Source organism: Mauremys mutica, chromosome 12 (assembly GCF_020497125.1).
Source record: "Mauremys mutica isolate MM-2020 ecotype Southern chromosome 12, ASM2049712v1, whole genome shotgun sequence".
NCBI classification, from domain to species: domain Eukaryota; kingdom Metazoa; phylum Chordata; order Testudines; family Geoemydidae; genus Mauremys; species Mauremys mutica.
In genome coordinates this window covers 15,852,628-15,869,820 of record NC_059083.1, presented here as the reverse complement: position 1 = coordinate 15,869,820, position 17,193 = coordinate 15,852,628, and the positions used below count along the sequence as shown (strand labels likewise).

Below are 17,193 nucleotides of genomic sequence, written 5' to 3'. Positions count from 1 at the left end.
GAAAACGAAGTTCTCTAAAGCAGAACAAGTCCTTTAGATGAGTCGAGATGAGATGAAGTGCTGGCAGGTCGGGGGATGAGCTGGGGGAAGATGAGATGAGGCGATGGGAGAAGAGAGCTGATCTTATTTCCAGTCTCTTTTTAAGATACCCCAGAAGGGAAAAAAAGTGGGAGGCAGAGTTCATCTCCCTCCTTATTTTGTCCACCAATTAAGCCAAAATTGGTGAGACAGATATTAGGCCTATTAACGTCCGTCTCCACCTCTCCTGTGTTCACCCAGCATAATTTCAACACAGGCCTTGTATCGCATCAACTTGCCCTGTGTTGTTTGGACTTACTTAGTCTCTCTGGCTGCTCTCTCTTGCATCTGCTCAGTGGTTTGAGCCTTGGCCTGCTAAACCCAGGGTTGTGAGTTCAATCCTTGAGGGGGCCATTTAGGGAACTGGGGTAAAAATCTGTCTGGGGATTGGTCCTGCTTTGAGCAGGGGGTTGGACTAGATGAGGTCCCTTCTGTGACATTGCTGCCAGCTCCAGGGGGCGGAGCTAAGGTTGCATGGGCGTGTACCTTAAAGCTGTATTGCCTGGTTTTCAGAAGGATTTTTTCCCCTGAACTCTGTCTTCGGCAAGGGCACGAGTTATCACCAGGCAGCCTTAGCCTGTGTTAACGAAGTTTTTTGGCAGTGAATTTCCTAGCTTTTTTAACAGAAAAATGTTGGAGGAGGGGTCATTTAGTCTATTGGTGTTTGCACCAATATTAACAGCTGATACGCTGCCGGGGCTAGAGCAGCACAAAAAGACCCAGCTTTTAAGCAGAGCTTAACATCAGTAAACCCCCCCCCCCAAAGACCCCCATTTTACAGATGGGAAGCTGAGGGACGGGGAGCTGATGGGCCTTGCCCAAGGTCACCCAGCGAGCCAGGGGCAGACCCAGGAATAGTCCCAGCCCGGTGGTTTCTCCACTAGGAATCACATAACGACCACGTGGCCTAAGCGCTCCCCCCGCACCCTGTGCATTTTGCGATCGTGGAATAGGGAGAATAGTCGTGCTCTAAAATATCTAGAGTGCGTCGCTGCAAACAGGGCGGGGGAGAGAAATCACAGACAGCTTTATGACGTGCCTCTGACAGTAACTTTAAGCACGTGAGAGAAGGCGACTGTGTCTCCTGCCCCAAACAAAATACACTCCCCCCCACACACACACTGTTTTTAGTTCACTCTCCCCGTCCTGTCCCATTAAGCCATTAGTAGATAAGAAGCTACGTGTGCACTGAAAAAGCGGGTAGCACAGGTGGTGGGTATAATAGTCCCCCCCCCCCCGGCACTGCTGGTGTCGCCCTGCCACCTGGGCTGTGGTGGCCCCACCTGTGCTCCGCCTCTTTCTGTCCTTGCTCCGCCCCTTCCGCGAGCTCCCCCCACCCACCACTTCCTGGCTGAGTCCCTTCTCTCCTCCACCCCTCCTCTCCCACGAGGCCCCCACGGCCTGCAGTGTCCTTGTGGGCAGTGGAGGCCTTGCAAGGGAGGAGAGGAGGAATGTGGTGAGTGGCGGCGGGGGAGGGGGCGGAGCGGAGGCGGGGCCTGGGGTGGAGTGTGGGCGGGGCCATGGACAGAAGAGGAGGGGCAAGGAGCTAGCTCCCTGAACCTGAGCCCCAATGAGCTCTCCTCACTGCCCCCCGTGTCTGCAGTGCGTGTTCTCGGGGCATGCGCTGAGCACGCCTCTTATCTCCCCACCACAAAGGGCCCAGTCCCCCTCGACCCAGCTCACAGGGTGAGGGGCAGAGCCCTTCAGTCGAAGAGAGGACCCCCCCAATCTTGTCTCACATGGGGAGGAAGGAGCTCTGACCCCCCCCTCCCATGGACAAGGCCCCTAATCCCATGAGTGGGGGCAGGGAGAGGGGCTGAGACAGCCCTCTCCCCAGATTCCATCTTATATAAGTGGGGCAGGGATGGGGACAGAGACATCCCCAGAGGCGCAAGGGTCGCGTGAGGGGGAACAGGGAGGGGGAAATCAGACCCACCCCCTAGGGGGACAGGGACCCCACATCCCTGCCCCCATTCAAAGGTAGGGAGAGCGGCTCAGACCCCCTCCACTCCCCCCCGCCCAAGAAAGGTAGCCCCTATTGATCACGACACACATGGGAAGAGAGAATTTGATGCTGACAGACACCCCTGCCTAGTTCCCTCAACCTTCTGTCATTTCCCCCCCATATCCCCCTCCTCCTGCCCCCCCCGCATCTCCCCATCCCTATCACTCATGCTCATTTCTCCTCTCCCATAATCCCCCCCTTCCCATGTTGCAGCCATAAGCCATCAAACATCTTCATCAAACACACCCAGTCCACCGGGGACCACTGCATCAGCCTGTGACCTCAGTCAATGGTGTCGTCCCAGACGTCGTGTAGTGAAATTCTCAGATCTGGCTCAATCCTGCGAAGTCACCAATGTCCAGGGTGGCCCCGGGGATGGCACCGGGGAAGGTCAGGGCACACACCCTGCTGGAGCTTTTTTCTCCATGGTGGCGAGACAACCATCGTGGCCGTGCCGATTTTCGATAAAACGAACGGCGGATGGAAGGCCAGATCGCTGCGGGATTGTCACGTTTCGCACCAAGTCAAGCCACTTTATGCCTGTCTTCCCCATCCCTCCCCACTCAAAAATTCTCCTCCCTTCCCAGCAAGCATTCATATGCTAATTTCTTTCCCCCCCCAAAAAATACCATTGATTGCATTCCCCCACCCCCATGACATTTTCCCTTCTCAGGACATCGAGGAAGTTTCTTCCCTGTATGGATTTGCTGATTCCAAACCCAACCAAAGCCCCGACTGCAACCGCTCCCACATTCAAGATTTCAACCTCGTGTGGACTTTCTGATGTTTAATCAGATGCGAGTTCTGACTAAAGCTTCTCCCACAGTCGAGGCATTTATAGGGTCTTTCCCCCGTGTGGATTCTCCGGTGCGTAACTAGGTTGGAGCTCAGATTGAAGCTTTTCCCACAGTCCAGGCATTTGTAGGGTCTCTCTCCCGTGTGGGTTCTCTGGTGTCGAATACAGGTTGAGCTGTCGCTAAACCCTTTCCCGCATTCCGGGCATTTATAGGGTTTCTGTCCCGAATGGATTCTTCGGTGCTTAATCAGGGCTGAGTTGTCACTGAACATTTTCCCACACTCTGGGCACTGACAGTTTTTTTCTCCCGTGTGGATTTTCTGGTGCGTCGTCAGGTTGGAGCTCTGAATGAAACTCTTCCCGCACTTGGTGCATTTGTGGGGTTTGTCTCCCGTGTGGATTCTCTGATGCACGACGAGGCTCGAGCTCCGATTGAAACTTTTCCCACAGTCGAGGCATTTGTAGGGCCTCTCCCCCGTGTGCGTTCGTTGGTGCAGAATAAGGTTGGAGCTCTGATTGAAACTCTTCCCGCACTCTTGGCATTTATAGGGCTTCTCTCCCGGGTGCAGGGTCTGAGATCTACCAAGCCGTTTGCTCATATTGAATCGTTTCTCACATTCGGTGGGTGGGGTTTTTTTCCCCCTTGTATGGGTTCTCTGCTGCATTGAGGTTTCCCGGATGTTCTTTCCACCTCTACTAGAACTAATGGCTTGACACCCTTTCTTCCCTGGCTGCTTTCCCTGCTGCCTTTCTGCCCCGTGCTGACTCTCAGAGGCTTTTTCCTGCTGGAGGCTTGATGCGATGTCTTCTTTGGAGCATCTGGATGATGCTCCATGGGGTTTTGGCTCCTCACAGCTTGCCTGCCGTGGATTCTCTTCCTCATCCTCTCTCACCATCCTGTCGTCCGCTGGAGTAAAGAGAGAGAACCCGGACAGGAGTCATCCCCTCTGCCAGGGTGAGAGGAAAGAAAGGGGCATAGCAAAGAAGAGAGACACAGCACAATAACGGTTGGGGAGAACAAGGGCTTGTCTACATTACCCGCAGGATCGACGGGCAGCGATTGATCCAGTGGGGGTCGATTTATCACGTCTAGTCTAGACATGATAAATCAACCACCAAGCGCTCTCCCGTCGACTCCGGTACTCCACTGGAGCGAGAGGTGCAGGTGCAGTCGACGGGGGAGCGTCTGCTATCGACTCACCGCAGCGAAGACACCACGGTGAGTTGATCTAAGTATGTCGACTCCAGCTACGTTATTCACATAGCTGAAGCTGTGAAACTTAGATCAATCCCCCCCTCCAGTGTAGACCAGACCTGAGAAAGGTAAAAAAAAAAAAAATTGACCTCTGTGTAAATTTTCCTTCTCTGAAGTGCGAAGGGGGCAGGTGGAGTGCTCTGATCCACAGGGCCACCCAGAGGATTCAGGGGGCCTGGGGCAAAGCAATTTTGGGGGCCCCTTCCATGAGAAAAAGTTGCAATACTACAGAATACGATATTCTTGTGGGGGCCCCTGCAGGGCCTGGGGCAAATTGCCCCACTTGCCGCCCCCTCTGGGCGGCCCTGCTGATCCATTACAGCCAGGTTATTTCTCCTCATCTTTCAAACATGGAGTGTCCTTTGTTCCCTCCCCACAAATCCACCCCGTATTTCCTCTCTCTAGCTACGTGTGTGTGTGTGTGTGTGTGTGTGTGCATGCAATAGAAATGAAGGCTTATCCCACCTAACAGGGACGGTCTAATTTTACTTGGTCCTGCCTCAGCCCAGGGGGCTGGACTTGATGACTTCTCGAGGTCCCCTCCAGCCCTACATTTCTATGATTCCTTCCAGCAGCGGTGAGGCACTGGGGAGCTACAGAAGCAGTCAGTTCTCTGAACAGCGCTGCCTGATGACACTGCGGTGTGAAGCTAGAGAGACAGATGAATAACACAGCAATGACAAGGGAAGCCTGCATGCTTGGAAGAGGAAGTGGAATAACCCAGTGGTAACGGATCACGGAACAGCAGGTGCCCACAAAGGAGAAACTGGATTCTGCCATGCACATGCTCAGGGGGAAGTAAATTTGGGGAGGGAGATCCTGCCAGCTGTCTATCAGGATGGGTGAGGCGCTGTGAGTGACATGGGTCAGGGGTAGGACCCTACCTAATTCACGGTCCATTTTGGTCAATTTCACAGGCACAGGATTTTTAAAACGCTAAATTTCATGATTTCAGCTGTTTCAATCTGGAATTTCACGGGGCTGTAATTGTAGGGGTCCTGACCCAAAAAGGAGTTGTGGGGGGGGGTTACACGATTACGGTTGGGTTGCGGCACTGCTGCCCTTACTTCTGCGCTGCTGCTGGCGGTAGTGCCGACTTAAGAGCTGGGCAGCTGGAGAGCGGCAGCTGCTGGCCGGGATCCCACCTCTGAAGGCAGAGCCACCGCCAGCAGCAGCAGTACGAACGGCATGGTATGGTATTGCCACCCTACTTCTGCGCTGCTGCCTGCAGAGCTGGGCCCTCGGTCAGCAGCCGCCACTCTCCAACAACCCAGCTCGGAAGCCAGCAGCACAGAAGTAAGGGTGGCATGGTATGGTACGGCCACCCTTACTTCTGCACTGCTGTTGGCAGGGTGCTGCCTTCAGAGCTGGGTGCCCAGCTAATAACCGCCACTCTCCAGCCACCCAGATTTGAACCCAGCAGTGGCAGAACTGCAGAGTCTCAATGCGTGGGTGAGACGATGGTGCAGAGGGGAGGGGTTTCGATTTATTAGGAACTTCGGAAACTTTTGGGAAAGGGGGAGCCTATGCAGGAAGGATGGGGGAAAGCTGACAGGTGCAGAGGAGGACATGATTCGGACATCCCTTAGTGGGGGATCTATTAATAGAGTAACACTATGTCTTAGTGAGGACAAGAGGATGGAAAATGATAAAATATAGGCAGGGTCTGATCAGAAACAGTCAAATAAAAAAGAGACACATTCAATTACATCGGGTAATGGCAGACAGCTAAAAGGAGACAAGTTTTTTAAGCGCTTATATACCAATACTAGAAGACTAAATAATAAAATGGGTGGACTAGAGTGCCTTGTATTAAATGAGGATATTGATATAATGGGCATCACAGAAACTTGGTGGAATGAGGATAATCAATGGGATACAGCAATACCAGGGTACAAAATATAATCGGAAGGACGGAACAGGTGGTGCTGGTGGGGGAGTGGCACTATATGTGAAAGAAAGCGTAGAATCAAATGAAGTAAAAATCGTAAATGAATCAAACTGTACCATAGAATCTCTATGGATGGAAATTCTATGCTCTAACAATAACAATATAGCGGTAGGGGTATATTACCGACCACTGACCAGGATGGTGATAGTGACTGTGAAATGCTCAGGGAGATTAGAGAGGCTATTAATATAAAAAACTCAATATAATAATGGGGGATTTCAATGATCCCCATATTGACTGGGTACATATCCCCTCAGGACGGGATGCAGAGAGATAGTTTCTTGACAACTTAAACGACTGCTTCTTGGAGCAGCTGGTCCTGGAACCTGCCAGAGGAGAGGCAATTCTTGATGTAGTCCTAAGTGGAGCACAGGATCTGGTCCAAGAGGTGAATATAGCTGGACCGCTTGGTAATAGTGACCATAATATAGTTACATTTAATATCCCTGTTGCAGGAAAAACACCACAGCAGCCCAACACTGTAGCATTTCATTTCAGAAAGGGGAACTACATAAAAACGAGGAGGTTAGTTAAACAGAAATTGAAGGGTACAGCGCCAAAAGTGAAATCTCTGCAAGCTGCGTAGAAACTTTTTAAAGACACCATAATAGAGGCTCAACGTAAATGCATACCCCACATTAAAAACATAGGAAGAGAACCGAAAAAGAGCCACCGTGGCTAAACAACAAAGTAAAAGAAGCAGGGAGAGGCAAAAAGGCATCCTTTAAAAAGTGGAAGTTAAATCTAGTAAGGAAAATGGAAAGGAGCATAAACACTGGCAAATGAAGTGTAAAAATACAATAAGGAAGGCCAAAAAAGGATTTGAGGAACAGTTAGACAAAGACTGAAAGTAATAGCAATTTAAAAAAAAAATATTTGAGAAGCAGGAAGCCTGTTAAACAACAAGTGGGGCCACTGGACGATGGAGAAACTAAATGAATTATTTGCATTGGTCTTCACGGCTGAGAATGTGAGGGGAGATTCCCAAACCTGGGCCATTCTTTTTAGATGACAGATCTGAGGAACTGTCCCAGATTGAGGTGTCATTAGAGAAGGTTTTGAAACAAACTGATAAATTAAACAGCAATAAGTCACCAGGACCAGATGGGATTCACCCAAGAGTTCTGAAGGAACTCAAATGTGAAATTGCAGAACTACTAACTGTAGTCTGTAACCTATCATTTAAATCAACTTCTGTACCATGAAATCTGGTCTTCTGTGTGTTTTTACCCTTTACTATACAGATTTCACAGGGGAGACCAGCCTTTCTTAAATTGAGGGTCCTGACCCATGAGGAAGTTGCAGGGGGTCTCACAGGTTATTTTTTTGGTGCGTCACGATATTAACAACATAAGAATGGCCCTACTGGGTCAGACCAAAGGTCCATCTAGCTCAGTAGCCTGTCTTCGGACAGTGGCCAGTGCCAGGTATCCCAAAGGGAATGAACAGAACAGGGGATCATCAAGTGATCCATCCCCTGTCGCCCATTCCCAGCTTCTGGCAATCAGAGGTTAGGGACACCATCCCTGCCCATCCTGGCTAATAGCCATTGATGGACCTACCCTCCATGAAATTATCTAGTTCTTTTTTGAACTCTGTTATGGTCTTGGCCTTCACAACACCATCTGGCAAGCAGTTGCACAGGTTTACTGTGCGTTGTGTGAAGAAATACTTCCTTTTGTTTGTTTTAAACCTGCTGCCTATTAATTTCATTTAGTGACCCCCTAGTTCTTGGGTTATGAGAAGTAGTAAACAACACTTCCTTATCTACTTTCTCTACAACAGATTTTATAGACCTCATGATTTTATAGACCTCAATCATATCTCCCCTTAGCCGGGATCGCCTGTGGAGCCGTTTTTAAAAATTGGCTCACATTAGCTATCCTCTAGTCACCCATTACAGAAGCTGATTTAAATGATAGGTTATAGACTACAATCAAAACAGTGAGGAGTCCTTGTGGCACCTTAGAGACTAACAAGTTTATTTGGGCATAAGCTTTCGTGGGCTAGAACCCACTTCATCAGATGTATGGAGTGGAAAATACAGTAGCAGGTATAAATACATAGCACATGAAAAGATGTGCCAGCAATGCCCCTCTCCCATGTACATTGGCCAAACTGGACAGTCTCTACACAAAAGAATAAATGGACACAAATCTGACATCAGGAATTATAACATTCAAAAACCAGTAGGCGAGCACTTCAATCTCCCTGGACACAATAACAGACCTAAAAGTGGCAATTCTTCAACAAAAAACTTCAGAAACAGACTCCAACGTGAAACTGCAGAACTGGAATTAATTTGCAAACTGGACACCATCAAATTAGGCCTGAATAAAGACAGGGAGTGGCTGAGTCATTACAAAACCTAATTTTCCCCATACTAATTTCACCCTACTGTTACTCACACCTTCTTGTCAACTGCTTGAAACGGGCCACTCTCATTACCACCACAAAAGGGATTTTTCCTCCCTTATTATCCTACTGTTAATTGGATTGTCTCGTTAGACTGACCCCCTACTTGGTAAGGCAACTCCCATCTTTTCATGTGCTGTGAATTTATACCTGCTACTGTATTTTCCACTCCATGCACCTGATGAAGTGGGTTCTAGCCCATGAAAGCTTATGCCCAGATAAATGTGTTAGTCTCTACGGTGCCACAAGGACTCCTCGTTGTTTTTGCTGATACGGACTAACATGGCTGCCACTCTGAAACCAGACTACAGTTAGTAGTTCTGCAATTTCATATTTTAGTTCCTTCAGAACTTTTGGGTGAATCCCATCTGGTCCTGGTGACTTATTGCTGTTTAATTTATCAATTTGTTGCAAAACCTCCTCTAATGATACATCAATCTGGGACAGTTCCTCAGATCTGTCACCTAAAAAGAATGGCTCAAGTTTGGGAATCTCCCTCACATGCTCAGCCATGAAGACCGATGCAAAGGATTCATTTAGTTTCTCCGCAATGGCGTTATTGTCCTTGAGTGCTCCGTTAGCACCTCGATCGTCTAGTGGCCCCACTGGTAGTTTAGCAGGCTGCCTGCTTCTGATGTACTTAAAAAAAAAATTGCTATTACTTGTTGAGTCTTTGGCTAACTGTTCCTCAAATCCTTTTTTGGCCTTCCTAATTCTGTTTTTACACTTCATTTGCCAGTGTTTATGCTCCTTTCTATTTTCCTCACTAGGATTTAACTTCTACTTTCTAAAGGATGCCTTTTTGCCTCTCACTGCTTCTTTTACTTTGTTGTTTAGCCACGATGGCTCTTTTTCGGTTCTCTTACTATGTTTTTAATGTGGGGTATACATTTACGTTGAACCTCTATTATGGTGTCTTTAAAAAGTTTCCACGCAGCTTGCAGAGATTTCACTTTTGGCACTGTACCCTTCAATTTCTGTTTAACTAACCTTCTCATTTTTGTGTAGTTCCCCTTTCTGAAATTAAATGCTACAGTGTTGGGCTGCTGTGGTGTTTTTCCTGCCACAGGGATATTGAATTTAATTATATTATGGTCACTATTACCAAGCAGTCCAGTTATATTCACCTCTTGGACCAGATCCTGTGCTCCACTTAGGACTAAATCAAGAATTGCCTCTCCTCTGGTGGGTTCCAGGACCAGCTGCTCCAAGAAGCAGTCGTTTAAGGTGTCAAGAAACTATCTCTCTGCATCCCGTCCTGAGGGGACATGTACCCAGTCAATATGGGGAAAATTGAAATCCCCCATTATTATTATTGAGTTTTTTATATTAATTAATTGTTATATTAATAGCCTCTCTAATCTCTCAGAGCATTTCACAGTCACTATCACCATCCTGGTCAGGTGGTCAGTAATATATCCCTATTACTATATTGTTATTGTTAGAGCATGGAATTTCTATCCATAGAGATTCTATGGTACAATTTGATTCATTTAAGACTTTTACTTCATTTGATTCTACGCTTTCTTTCACATATAGTGCCACTCCCACACCAGCACGACCTGTTCTATCCTTCCAATATATTTTGTACCCTGGTATTACTGTATCCCATTGATTATCCTCATTTCACCAAGTTTCTGTGATCCTGTTATATCAATATCCTCATTTAATACAAGGCGCTCTAGTCCACCCATTTTATTATTTAGACTTCTAGCATTGGTATATAGGCACTTTAAAAACTTGTCTCCTTTTAGTTGTCTGCCATTACACAATGTAATTGAATGGGACTCTTTTTTTATTTGATCGTTTCTGATCAGACCCTGCCTATATTTTATCATTTTCCATCCTCTTGTCCTCACTAGGACATAGAGATTCTCTATTAATAGATCCTCCCCTAAGGGATGTCCGAACCACGTGTTCCTCCGCACCTGTCAGCTTTCCCCCAGCCCTTAGTTTAAAAACTGTTCTACGACCTTTTTAATGTTAAGTGTCAACAATCTGGTTCCATTTTGGTTTAGGTGGAGCCCATCCTTCCTGTATAGGCTCCCCCTTTCCCAAAAGTTTCCCCAGTTCCTAATAAATCTAAACTCCTCCTCCCTACACCATCGTCTCATCCACGCATTGAGACTCTGCAGTTCTGCCTGTCTAACTGGCCCTACATGTGGAACTGGGAGAATCTCAGCGAATGCTACCATGGAGGTCCTGGACTTCCATCTCTTACCCAGCAGTGTAAGTTTGGCCTCCAGGATGTCTCTCCTATCCTTCCCTATGTCATTGGTACCTACACGTACCACGACCACAGGCTCCTCCCCAGCACTACACATAAGTCTATCTAGATGTCTCAAGAGATCTGCAACCTTTGCACCAGGCAGGCAAATCACCATGCGGTTCTTCTGGTCATCGCAATCCCAGCTATCTATGTTTCTAATGAGCAAATGGCCCATTACTAATAGCTATGTCTTCCTAATAGCTGGACTTCCCTCCCCTGGAGAGGTATCCTCAGTGCGAGAGGATACCAAAACATCATCTGGAAGGAGGGTCCCAACTACGGGATTTTTCCTTCTGCTCTAGTTGGATGCTCTTCTTCCCTGGGACTTTCATCCTCCTCAACAGCACAGAAAGAAAGAGATCTTGGAGTCATTGTGGATAGTTCTCGGAAAACATCCATCAACGTGTAGCAGCAGTCAAAAAAGTGAACAGAATGTTGGGAATCATTAAGAAATACTTCCTTTTGTTTGATTTAAACCTGCTGCCTATTAATTTCATTGGGTGACCCTGATTCTTGTGTTTGTGAAGGGGTAACTAACACTTCCTTATTCACTTTTTCCACACCAGCCATGATTTTATAGATTTCCATCATATCCCCCCTTTAGCTGTCTCTTTTTCCAAGCTGAGCAGTCACCGTCTTTTTAATCTCTCCTCATAAGGAAGCTGTTCCATCCCTTAATTGCTTTTGTTGCGCTTCTCTGTACCCTTTCCAATTCTAACAGATCTTTTTTGAGATGGGGTGACCAGAACCGCACACCGTCGTAAAACTCTGGATTTATATAGAGGCAATAGGATATTTTCGGTCTTCTTACCTATTCATTTTCTAATGGTTCCTAACATTCCGTTTGCTTTTTTGACTGACGCTGCACATTGAGCAGATGTTTCCAGAGAACTAACCACAATGACTCCAAGATCTCTCTCTTGAGTGGTAACATCTCATTTAGACCCCATCATTTTGTAAGTACAGCCGGGATTATGTTTCCAACGTGCATTACTTTGCATTACTCAACACTGAATTTCATCTGCCATTTTGTTGCCCAGTCAGCCAGTTCTGAGAGATCCCTTTGTAACACTTTGTAACCAGCCTTGGAGTTAACGATCTTGAGTAATTCTGGATCATCTTCAAACTGCCACCTCACAGTTTACCTCTTTTTCTAGATCATTTATGAATATGTTGACTAGGACTGATCCTAGTACAGATCCCTGGGGGACACCACTACTTACCGCTCTCCATTCTGAAAACTGACCATTTATTCCTACCCTTTGTTTCCCATCTTTAACCAGTTACTGATCCATGAGAGGACCTTCCCTCTTATCCCTTGACAGCTTACTTTGCTTAAGAGCCTTTGGTGAGGCACCTTGAAAAGGCTTTCTGAAAATCCAAGTACTCTATCCACTGGGTCACCCTTGTCCACATGCTTGTTGTCCCCCTCAGAGAATTCTAATAGATTGGTGAGACATGATTTCTGTTTACAAAAACCATGTTGACTCCTTCCCAACTAACCATGTTCATCTATGTGTCTGATAATTCTGTTCTTTACTATAGTTTCAACCAATTTGTCCGGTACTGAAGTTAGGCTTACCGGCCTGTAACTGCCAGGATCGCCTCTGGCACCATTTTAAATAAATCGGTGTTATATTAGCTATCCTCCAGTCATCTGGTACAGAAGCTGATTTAAATGATAGGTTACAGACCACAGTAAGTAGTTCTGCAATTTCACATTTGAGTTCCTTCAGAACTCTTGGGTGAACCCCATCTCGTCCTGGTGACTTATTACTGTTTAGTTTATCAATTTGTTCCCAAACCTCCTCTAATGACACCGCAGTCTGGGTCAGTTCCTCAGATTGGTCACCTAAAAAGAATGGCTCAGGTTTGGGAATCTCCCTCACATCCTCTCAGTCATGAAGGCCGATGCAAAGAATTTATTTAGCTTCTCCCCACAGCCTGGTCCTCCTTTAGCACCTCCATCGCCCTGTGGCCCCACTGACTGTTTGGCAGGCTTCCTGCTTCTGATGGACTCAAAAAGCTTTTTGTGTCTTTTGCTAGTGGCTCTTCAAATATTTTTCGGCCTGCCTAAATAAACTTTTACATCTGACCTGCCACAATTAATGTTCCTTTCTGTTTTCCTCAGTCAGATTTGACTTCCAATTTTTAAAGTCTCTTCCAATTTTATGTCTCTTTTTTGTTGTTTAGCCGCGGTGGCTTTTTTTTTTGGGGGTCCTCTTACTGTTTTTTTAATTAAATTTGGGCATACATTCAATTTGAGCCTCTGTTATCGTGGTTTTAAAAAGTTTCCATACAGCATGCAGGCAATTCACTCTTGTGACTGTTCCTTTTATTTTCCGTTTAGCTAGCTTCCTCATTTTTGGGCAGTTCCTCTTTTTTTAAGTTAAATGCTACTGTGGTGGGCTTCTTTGGTATTTCCCTCCCAAGGATGTTTAAATTTAATTACATTACGGTCGCTGTTGCCAAGCAGTTCAGCTAGATTCACCTCTTGGACCAGATCCTCTGCACCACTTAGGACTAAATGAAGAATTGCCTCTCCTCTTGTGGGTTCTAGGACTAGGCACTCCCAAAAAGCCGTCGTTAATGGAGTCTGGAAATTTTATCTCCGTTCAGAGATGACACGTACCCAGTCAGTACAGGGATAGTTAAAATCCCCCATTATTAGTGAGTCTTCTATTTTTGTAGCCTCACTAATCTCTGTGAGCATTTCACAATCACCATCACCATCCTGGGCTGGTGGTTGGTAGTATAGTCCTGCTGCTATAGTCTTCTTATTCAAGCATGGAATTTCTATCCATAGAGACAGAAATTGGCTAACAAACTCTTATTGTATTACTGATGAGTAAACCCACGGGTGACATTCTCCGCTTAAGAATCAGCGGATGGGGAAAGGCGAGGGCTAGAAAACTATGACGGGGCAACTGAAAAGAATAGCTAAGTGTCAGCAACTGCTCCTGGTAGCACCAGCAAACAGTTTGTAAAACTAGAGTTAACGCCACGCCATAAACGGTTTCCAACCAGAACTGGCTACTTTGCAGTTATGGAACATGCTCCAGCGATCTGAATGCGCGCAGTAACATGTGCTGAAGGTGCATCTGCTCACTGCTTTAAAGAGGAACAGAGCGGCTGGCTCGCAGGGGAGCGATGGGCAGAATTTGACCCGGGGGTCATAAAACAGATAGACACTACATGGTGCAGGAGCTGGGGTTGAGATAGGGGGAGAGGGTTGAGATAGGCGGAGGGGAAAAACCCTAGAATAGGAGGGGTTGCAGAAGGGGATGAAAGTTACCACAAACAGGCGAAGTGGGGTGAGGGTGGTGGATGGGCTTTTCTTCCTCGTTAGGGAGCACCTCTCAGCCCCGGCCCCCATGGCTGTGGTGTTGAAGTCACAATGCGGCCCACCGCCTAGATACAGCAGCTCTTCTCTATCTGAAATGAGGACTCAAGCTGCCGAAGGAGGCTGGATTCGGTGAAGGGGTTTGCACATCCACCTCCCCTAACTTATTCTGGAATTCTTGTTCATGTCTTTGGTGTGAAAAGAATTCCTCGTTTGTTTCCGCAGGTGTCACCCGCCTGCACAGAGCCTCATGGATCCCTTGCAAATCTGTCTTATCTGCTCTTCTGATTGTCTCAGTGGTGATCCACTGCCAACGTAGATTCATTCCATTGATTTGTGTATTTATTTCAATGGTGGTTTTATGACTCAAAATTGGCCATTTGCGTCTTTGAAAATCTCCCCCTAAAATATGAGCGTAGACAAAGTCTTAATTCTTTTTTCTTTTCTTTTCTTTCTTTCCTTTTTTTTTTTTAAATCTTGATCTAACAGGCATTTTCCCTCTACAGTTTGTTTGTATTCCACTTTGTCTGGCATTTGCTGTTTCTGAAGGAACTCAAAGCCAGTTCGTACAAACAGTTACCCAAAAAAGTACTGTATGTTACTACAAATTGTTCAAGCCAGATCCTCAGCTGGTGTCAATGGATCAAAACTCCACCAGCATAAACGGGGCCAGATCCCCAGCTGGTGTCAAAAGAACGACCCTACTAGGTGAGACAAAAAGGTCCATCTAGCCCAGTCTCCTGTCTTCCGACAGTGGCCAGTGCCAGGTGCCCCAGAGGGAATGAACAGAACAGGGAATCATCCAGTGATCCATCCCATGTTGCTCATTCCCAGCTTTTGGCAAACAGAGGCTAGGGACACCATCCCTGCCCATCCTGGCTAATAACCATTGATAGACCTATCCTCCATGAACTTATCTAGTTCTTTTTTGAATCCTGTTATGGTCTTGGCTTTCCCAATATCCTCTGGCAAGCAGTTCCACAGGTTGACTGGGAAGAAATACTTCCTTTTATTTGTTTTAAACTTGATGCCTATTCATTTCATTTGGTGACCCCTAGTTTTTGTGTTATGAGACGTAGTAAACAACACTTCCTTATCTATTTTCTCAATGCCAGTCATGATTTTATAGACCTCAATCATATATCCCCTTAGCCGTCTCTTTTCCAAGCTAAAAAGTCCCAGCCTTATTAATCTCTCCTCACACGGAAGCCGTTCAATACCCCTAATAATTTTTGTTGCCCTTTTCTGAACCTTTTCCAATTCCAATATATCTTTTTTGAGATGGGGCGACCACATCTACACACAGTATTCCAGATGTGGGTGTACCATGGATTTATATAGAGGCAACATGATATTTTCTGTCCTATTATCCAACCCTTTCTTAATTATTCCCAGCATTCTGTTCGCTTTTTTGACTGCCGCTAGACATTGAGTGGATATTTTCAGAGAACTATCCACGATTCCAAGATCTCTTTCTTGAGTGGGAACAGCTCATTTAGACCCCAACATTTTATATGTATAGTTGGGATTATTCTTTCCAATGTGCATTACTTTACATTTATCAACATTAACTTTCATCTGCCATTTTGTTGCCCAGTCACCCAGTTTTGAGAGATCCTTCTGTAGCTCTTTGCAATCTGCCTGGGTCTTAACTATCTTTAGTAATTTTGTATCATCTGCAAATTTTGCCACCTCCCTGTTTACCCCTTTTTCCAGATCATGTATAAATATGTTGAATAGGACTGGTCCCAGAACAGACCCCTGGGGGATACCACTATTTACCTCTCTCCATTCTGAAAACTGACCATTTATACCTACCCTTTGTTTCCTCTTTTAACCAATTACCAATCCATGAAAGCACCTTCCCTCTTATCCCATGGCAGCTTACTTTGCATAAGAGCCTTTGGTGAGGGACCTTACAAAGTCGTTCTGAAAATCTAAGTACACTATATCCACTGGATCCCCTTGGCCCACATGCTTATTGACCCCTTCAAAGAATTCTAGTAGATTGGTGAGGCATGATTTCCCTTTACTAAACCATGTTGACTCATCTATATGTCTGACAATATTGTTCTTTATTATAGTTTCAACCAGTTTGCCCTGTACTGAAGTCAGGTTTACAGGCCTGTACTTGCTGGGATCATCTCCGGAGCCCGTTTTAAAAATTGGCGTCACATTAGCTATCCTCCAGTCACCTGGTACAGAAGCTGATTTAAATGATAGGTTAGAGACCACAGTTAGTAGTTCTGCAATTTCACATTTGAGTTCCTTCAGAACTCTTGGGTGAATCCCATCTGGTCCTGGTGACTTATTGCTGTTTAATTTATCAATTTGTTCCAAAACCTCCTCTAATGATACCTCAATCTGGGACAGTTCCTCAGATCTGTCACCTAAAAAGAATGGCTCAGGTTTGGGAATCTCCCTCACATCCTCAGCTGCAAAGATTTTGTTTAGTTTCTCCGCAATGGCCTTACCGTCCTCGAGTGCTCCTTTAGCACCTTCATCATCCAGTGGCCCCACTGGCTGTTTTGCAGGCCTCCTGCTTTTAATGGACTTTAAAAAAATTTGCTATTACTTTTTGAGTCTTTGGCTAACTGTTCCTCGAGTTCTTTTTTGGCCTTCCTAAAAGTATTTTTACACTTCTTTTGCCAGTGTTTATGCTCCTTCTATTTTCCTCACTAGGATTTAACTTCTACTTTTTAAAGGATGCCTTTTTGCCTCTCACTGCTTCTTTTACTTTGTTGTTTAGCCACGGTGGCTCTTTTTCGGTTCTCTTACTATGTTTTTAATTTGGGGTATGCATTTATGTTGAGCCTCTATTGTGGTGTCTTTAAAAAGTTTCCACGCAGCTTGCAGAGATTTCACTTTTGGCACTGTACCCTTTAATTTCTGTTTAACTAACCTCCTCGTTTTTGTGTAGTTCCCCTTTCTGAAATGAAATGCTACAGTGTTGGGCCACTGTGGTGTTTTTCCAGCCACAGGGATATGAAATGTAACTATACTATGGTCACTATTACGAAGCGGTCCAGCTATATTCACCTCTTGGACCAGATCCTGTGCTCCACTTAGGACTACATCAAG

General features: G+C 46.0%; 1 protein-coding gene across 1 annotated transcript in view; it reads right to left on the bottom strand.

Annotated features, from left to right (window-relative positions):
• The window catches only part of LOC123345757 (zinc finger protein 850-like), a 46,736-nt gene that overhangs the window by 21,871 nt on the left and 7,672 nt on the right, over positions 1-17,193 (bottom strand). Inside the window, exon 3 of the mRNA XM_044982807.1 lies at positions 2,850-3,441. Coding sequence (XP_044838742.1) covers positions 2,850-3,441 — 592 coding nt within the window. The remainder of the gene's footprint in view (positions 1-2,849; positions 3,442-17,193) is intronic.